Source organism: Antrostomus carolinensis, unplaced genomic scaffold (genome assembly GCF_000700745.2).
Source record: "Antrostomus carolinensis isolate BGI_N321 unplaced genomic scaffold, ASM70074v2 scaffold48400, whole genome shotgun sequence".
In the NCBI taxonomy this organism is placed as follows: domain Eukaryota; kingdom Metazoa; phylum Chordata; class Aves; order Caprimulgiformes; family Caprimulgidae; genus Antrostomus; species Antrostomus carolinensis.
The window spans coordinates 243-7529 of NW_010288669.1; the positions used below are offsets into that span (position 1 = coordinate 243).

General features: G+C 37.5%; 2 protein-coding genes across 2 annotated transcripts in view; one reads left to right on the plus strand and one right to left on the minus strand.

Moving 5' to 3' along the window:
• COX11 (cytochrome c oxidase copper chaperone COX11) overlaps window positions 1–1857 on the plus strand; it is a gene marked incomplete at its 5' end in the record, with an annotated part of 2050 nt that extends 193 nt beyond the window's left edge. Inside the window, 2 exons of the mRNA XM_010167380.1 lie at window positions 924–1049; window positions 1563–1857. Coding sequence (XP_010165682.1) covers window positions 924–1049; window positions 1563–1745 — 309 coding nt within the window. The remainder of the gene's footprint in view (window positions 1–923; window positions 1050–1562) is intronic.
• Window positions 1858–5102: 3245 nt separating this feature from the next.
• TOM1L1 (target of myb1 like 1 membrane trafficking protein) overlaps window positions 5103–7287 on the minus strand; it is a 23806-nt gene continuing 21621 nt past the window's right edge. Inside the window, exons 12-14 of the mRNA XM_010167391.1 lie at window positions 6494–6581; window positions 6130–6202; window positions 5103–5166 (exon numbers count right to left, since the gene is read on the minus strand). Of these exons, the coding sequence (XP_010165693.2) occupies window positions 5103–5166; window positions 6130–6202; window positions 6494–6581 (225 nt within the window). The remainder of the gene's footprint in view (window positions 5167–6129; window positions 6203–6493; window positions 6582–7287) is intronic.

Here is a 7287-nt window from a genome sequence, read left to right on the forward strand (position 1 = left end):
CGGCAGGTTGTGTCACCGTCCAGAGCCATCGGTTTGTGTCTCCGCCGTGATCCGGACGGACACACCGCGCGGGGCCCGGCCATCCCGGGAGCTTTGCTGCACTGCCCCGCACGCAGAGCGTGATTTTCGGTGCTGGTTGGGAAGGCGGGGCTGATGGCTCCTTCTGCCACGGGGCAGAACTTCTATTGCCTCTCGTGTTGTAGTTAAGTGTAGTTGCCTCTCTGCCATGCCATCGAGCTACCAAAAAGGACTGCAATTAACGGTGTATTTACACATACACTTAATGGATTGGACTCGACGATCTTAAAGGTCTTTTCCAATCTAGGCAATTATGTGGTGTATGCTCCATCATATAATATATACACAATAATATCTGGTATATACACCATAAAGTGTGTGTGTGTATATATATATATATATATCTATATATCTATCTGTATATCTAAACCTTTGGGGTTTCTTTTTCTTCTTGCCCCTGTCCTTGTAAGACTGTTTTTATATTTTTAAAAAAAAATGAACCTTTTAATCTAAATTTACTGTTTAAAATTAGTTCTTAACAAAAACTTGCAAAAGGAGTCATGCCGCTTAATTGGTTTCTGAGTCCAGAATGATAACCTGAAAAATTAAATGTACACCATATATAGAAATTGGCATGTTAGAAAAGCTCCATATGCTGCTAAACTGCTGAGAATAATAGAAGTCTGAGTGGCAAACTGGTTAAGATTAAAAATGCACACATAGAACATCACTGATGCTTTTAATTTTGAATGGGGGTGAACTGTATATAAGCAAAATAGTTGTGAAGTAATCAGTTTAAAATGGCAAAAGAGAAAATGAACTAATTCTATCTAAAGTCTAAAGAGGGATGGAGGGCTGCAGTGGATTAAAAAACAAAACAAAACCTGTGCAATTACTTTATACAGGTGGTACCAGGAGAGACTGCACTGGCATTTTATAAAGCAAAAAATCCTACTGACAAACCAGTAATTGGAATCTCTACCTACAATGTGATACCCTTTGAAGCAGGACAGTATTTCAATAAAATACAAGTAAGTGTGAACAAAGCAAAGATTATAATGTTTTCCTTTACATGAATGAGAATTGTTATCCATAAATTAACTTTTTCTCATTTTAATCCTGGATACCATTTTTTGTCTGCCTACATTTTATGAAAATATCTTGATTTTTTTCAAATGATGTTGCATCAGTTCATTCATACTCTTACTGCCTTGAGAACAAGCTGCGGTAAATGTCCAATTAGAGTGGCTCCCAAATACATGATGTTTAGTACCACTGACTCTGAGGGCAGGTGGAAATGATGTGAGCTAGCCTGGCCAATTTGCATGTTTGGGCATTTCATTAAAAGCCAGGTTTATTTCCTGTAAGGCAAGAGGAACAGAATTGCTGTCGTGTTGTTCATATGGTTTATCTCTCTCAGGATTTTAGGGATGTACAGGGAACAAGAGTTGATTTTAAAAGATGAAGCGTTTCCTCATGTTGCCAGGGAGAAAGTTTACCACAGCTATTAATGTCTAATTGATTTTTTTAACTCTTCCATACAGTGTTTTTGTTTTGAAGAACAGCGGCTAAATCCTCAAGAGGAAGTGGACATGCCTGTCTTTTTCTACATTGATCCAGAATTTGTAGAGGACCCTAAAATGGCTAAAGTTGATTTGATCACCCTCTCTTACACCTTTTTTGAAGCAAAGGAAGGACAGAAGTTACCACTTCCTGGGTATCAGTGATGGGCAGTCTCTACACCATTTGTCTTCTGCTACCTGACTACCAGTTTTGAAACCATTTTTCAACGGAGGGAGAAACTGTGCAATATGAAATTATATTATTAAACCACCATGGGTAGATGGTGCTGTTATGAAAGGATGTATTTATATTTTTTTAATTAAAAAACCCCAAACTTACATAGTTGGAATATTTTTTCTTAGGGTTTGTATTTCTTCATTAGAGAATAGAAGGGAACACACTGTTGGGGAAGAGAGGGTTTTCTCATGTCATCTTTTTCCATGATGATACATGTTATCTGGATACTGTGAGGCAAATTTTTAAACCCAAGTGTAAACACAGAGCTCTTCCTTTAAATACAGAGCAACAAATAAATCTATTAAGCCTCTAAATTTGCATTGTTGTCTCTGAAGAGTAACTTCCATGTAAGTTACTTTACAAAAAGGTAAAAACAGGTACTAAACAAAGTTAAACTGTAGTGCTGTGTAACCTTCCTGTGGCACAGGAGGGTATGATGATTCAAAAGATGATGCACCCTCTTGAATTATTACTGAATCAGTAGTTCATTTGGTAAGAGCAGACTGCTCTAAAACTGTTATGATCTGAATGAGGAACAGTGATTTAAATGTAAGCATGTCAAATCCGTGGTATGGTTTCCATTTAGAAATACCATCTTCCAATTTCAGTGTTGCGTTCATTTAAAATATCTGTATTGCTAATGGCTGCTCTTTCACGCTGCAGAGGGCTGGACGCTGGGCACCTCCACACACAGACACGCTCGGCTTTTATATGAAATGCTTTGAAGGGAAAGGCAGTACATAAACAACTGCCCTAAATTGCAGGCTAAGTTAATAGCATAGGAGTCTGCTCAGCAACCAGAAACCTCATTCTGAGGTTAGGTCCAACAAAGCCTGCCCAGCACCGTGGCGGTTGTTCAGAGGTACTCCTAGGTACTCTGTTTACCACCGGAACATGTAGCCCTGTATTTATGTAACTTTCCATCATTATCTGTGGGGCAGGGATAATAACGCTTCATCATAGCTTTGCAAATGAGAAGTGAGCTGCAGAGCAAGTTTTAAGTGACCTAATCATTTTCAGACAGGAATTGATCTCAGCCCAGTATCTCACCTGCTAGACCAGTTCTTTCTACCCCTTTCACCACATGAGATCTAACAAAGTAAGACTAATGTGGTTTATTTGAGCTCTAAAAAAAAGTAATGGGTATATCATGAATAACTTCCAGTTACTTTAGTCTCAATTATGTTTGCATACAATAATTCTAAAAGTGCTTTTTTGAAAATAAATGGATGCTACCTTTAAAATGCATTATTGTACCAATTACACGTGGTGTTCAGATAGATTCTGGATGACATCTCAGGTCTTCACTGTGTATTTATTAAAATTTTAAAACTTTTCATTCTTTGATCTCTCTTTTTATCCATGTGGAGCCCACACCAGTGACACAGATCTGTATGAAGATAGCAGCAAGCTTTATATATGGTTTCAGAAAAAAAACCAAAAAAAACCCCAAACAAAAAACCATGACAAGTCTTTGAATTCAGGCTAGGGAAAAAAAAAATAGTTCTTACCTGTCTTTTGTTTAGTCCATTGACTTTTTGAAAGTTGAACTGATCATGACAGTTCTCAACACACTGATTTATTCTGGCCCTGTGCTTCAGAAGAAAAAGAATATCCCCCTGGCAAATGCCAGTTTCATAAACCTGGGTTTTCCTTTGAGTTTGAAAGCCCAAGTTTGCACAGATACTGAGCATGCTCCAACTATAAAACAAGCTCTCTCACCTCAGTAATTAGCCAGTTCCCTTCAGAGCTTTCATCTATCTGTGACTGTTTCGCTTCTTTAAATACAGAGAAGTTCAGTTAGCAATCAGCCATTATGGATTAGCATATTGAAACAGCCTATTTTAATTTGTTACGCATCACTGTGCTAGGGTTTTAACAACACAACTAAGCTTTAGGGAAAAATCAATCCACCTCAAATCATATTTTCAGCAGTTTTCTCAGGCTGCTGTCCAGACCATTGCCCCTAAGACAAGAACAAAAATAATAATAATAAAAAAAAATAAAGCAGCTTACCTTTTCACCTCTACTTACAAACCCCCCCCAATCTTCAAGGCTGTCTTTTTGGTAGAAGTAAGGTGTTCTAATAGCTCTACAGCAAGCTGCAAAACTGCTAACTGTGCAATGAAACACTGTGGATTCACACTCAAATACTTCCACCACTGTCTGCATTTGGTATTTCTCAGAATACGCATGTCATCTGCTAAAAACTGAAGTGATGGGCATTAACTTCTCAGTCAGTGTTTGCTTTTATTTGGAACTTTATGCTACAAAAATTGCATAACAGACAGAGAACTTAAACAGTTAACATAATGAACATTTAAAATGCAGTATTTAACAAAAAAAATTAGCTTATCAGCTATGAACATGAACTAAGTTCTTAAATTTTATATCAATTATAAATTCAGAGAACTGTAATTGTTAAAGTGCACATTTTACATTCAGTATTAAAACAGATACGGCACTTTAATTGTTAAAAGATAAAACTGTTATTAACAGGGTGAAACAACTTGATTAAAATAAATGGATAACTACTGCTCATCTGCATTGTAGATGCTTAATTTTTCCTTCACCAGAACAGCAATCTCTGCAGGGCAGAAACACTGAAAGAAATCATTGATCCTCTTCCAATATTTACTGAGTAAATAAAAGCAACAACAACATAGGAACAAGCAGGGGTTTTTCTTTTCTCTTAATAATGGATGACAGCACCTCATGTCCCAGCTCAGGTTCTTAAGACAAAAATTCACTATATTGCAGGCTTTTAAGAAGAAAACAAAGTCTGTATTCACAATATGAACGTAGGAAAGTAACACTGCATGTCTTCAGACATCTATCAAGAGGCCCAATTTTAGACAAGTCCTACATATCAAAACCTCCTTATAAATTCATAGGGAGATCAACACAGACAGCAACGAGGCCAAAATAGAAATTAGATTCTGCAGTTTCTGAAACAACATTCTGGTTTGTTTGCAAGAGTACTTTTTGTTTACTTGTGTCAGGTATCAAGTGTTAACTTCATACATGGGTTAATTTGAAAATTATATTGTAAAGGCCCCCAAAATACTTTAAAAGTAATGATGCAAGCCACCTTGAAGAATAAACAGATAAACATTTAGGACAAATTATCAAGGTGTAGAGCCAAGTAACTCTCCAACTTCCACTCAGCTTAGTATTGCAATACTTATTGTTTGTTGTGTCAAAATACAAAACCTGTTCTGTTATTCAGTTGTATGTTACAGGAAGCACTGCACAGGACCCGTGTTCAGTAGAAGACTCCACCTTCAGCATTCTGTATTCTTTTTAACATCTGTCTTCAGCACATCATCAATTTCTTCATAAACAACGCTGAAAGAGGAACAGGATGACTCCTACATCACAGTTATTTCATTCTGACAAAATGCACCAATGAAGTCCTGCCCAAGTGTGAACTGCCAAGAGTTTATAGCGTTTCCCTAACGAAGTAGCATCAGTTGCAAGATGCCCAGGTTTCCATGGAAACACAGAGCTGATCCTGTGGTGCATCTGTGATTATACATTTAATGAGACACCTCTGGAGACTGTCACTTTTGATGGAGTAAGTTTGGGAACAGGACTGCAAAACACAAATGGCCAGCATACCACATGGCATGCGATTTCTGTGCTAGTTTTAAAAAAAAAGGAAAAAAAGGAAAAAGATGAAAACAACATAAAGCTTTGTTGATATTTTTCTACCTCAGAATTGGATGGTTCCTTGGAAATAGGTTTTGTATAGATAGCTCAGATTTTTTGCAATTTACTGGTAGAAAAGAGAGTTCTGCCATCTGTTTAGTTTCATATTACTTTTCTGTCTGACTGTTTGGCCTTCTGGAGAGTCCCAGCATCCGTTCCCTCTTGTAGCTTATCTTTAAATTGAGGATTTTCTTGATATGCAGTAGAACAACATTCTTAAAAATCACGACTGCTGTGAGCAGAAATTACTTTGGTTACTTTGCTGCAGAACTACCTGTAGTGTCAATCAGCTTTTTAGTCATCTTTTCGTATCGCTGAACAGGAATTTAGTAGATTGTTTTTGACAGCATTACTCCACCATTTTTACAGATGCCATTCAATGAACACACTAGAGGAGTTTATTCATTAACTGGTTATGTCAGAAATATTGGAAGAAAATTTAAAAAATGCAGCCACTCATTTACATTAGCAATCCAGTTAGTCAGCTAACACAGTCTAAATAGTGTGGCCTGCTTTCTCACTCAGAAAAAGCCACCTCAGAAGCCTGCTTGCCTTTGGCACCAAGAAAACTGTACATTACCTATTTTAAAAGTTACTTACTCAGTGGGAGCCAAGGGATCAAATTCCATTATCGCATAGTAATGAGGTGACTGTGACTTGTTCTTTGATGCACCTGAAGAATAAAGACAGGCAGATAAATCCAGATTGAAATGTAATTGAAAAACATGCTTACTACATGCTACCTTGTTGTACGTTCCTGAAAGTAGATTATCTCCCACATATCTAGTTGCTTTAAATGCTAAAATGGACAGACATGTCTAGGAGAAGCCATGAGCAGTATGAGATTTTGTCAATGTTTGTTGCTGCTCCTAGTCTTTTACAGCCATTGTGTAAAGCCCTTAAATTCTAACAACAAAAAAATACACCTCCATTAAAGTTAGGTTGTTTACAGAGTATTTATTACCTGCTGGTGACAGTCCATTTAATGATGTAGTATGTCCAGTCTGCAGATTTACTGGATTCAAAGGCACTGGGCTTAAAATAGTTGCCAACTAAGGAAAATGAGCAAAATAGCACATAAACAGATTGTTCTATGAGAACTGGTTTGACTTAATTTACCTAACTGCTGAATTATCTTTAGACTCTCAGACTATAGCAGGTAAATTCCAAGGTCAACAGTTATCAATCTAATTAATCTCCATTCTCCAAACAAAATTCAGAACATCTTTTAGTGTTATCTATAGCACATTTGTATAATTGACTGCTGTGTCATTTGTTACACTACACAGACTTGGAGACCGCAGTACTCACAATACAGATATCTGCTTTTACTTGTGTTTTAAATAGGGAATATGCATGTGTGTTCAGGGGCTGCTTCTCATCTTTCTATTTCATACTGCATACCACAGAACAGCATTCAAATTCAAAATACTACCACAAAGCCCCTTCGTATCCTTTGTGTTCCTTCTGACATGGGTGTTTTGACTGCAGCATATGTCCTACAGTGTATCGATTTTCAAGTGTCTGGGGTTTTTTTGGGGCGGGTTGGTTGTTGTGGTTTTTTTTGTTGCTGTTTTTTTGGGTGGGGAGGTGTGGGTAGGTGGTGGGTTTTGAATCTTATTTGAGATAGGAAATACACCAGAGTAACATAATCACAGCAGGAGGAGATTATAGAATCATAGAACAGTTTGGGTTGGAAGGGACCTTAAAGCTCATCCAGTTCCAACCCCCCTGCCATCAGCAGGGACACCTTCCACT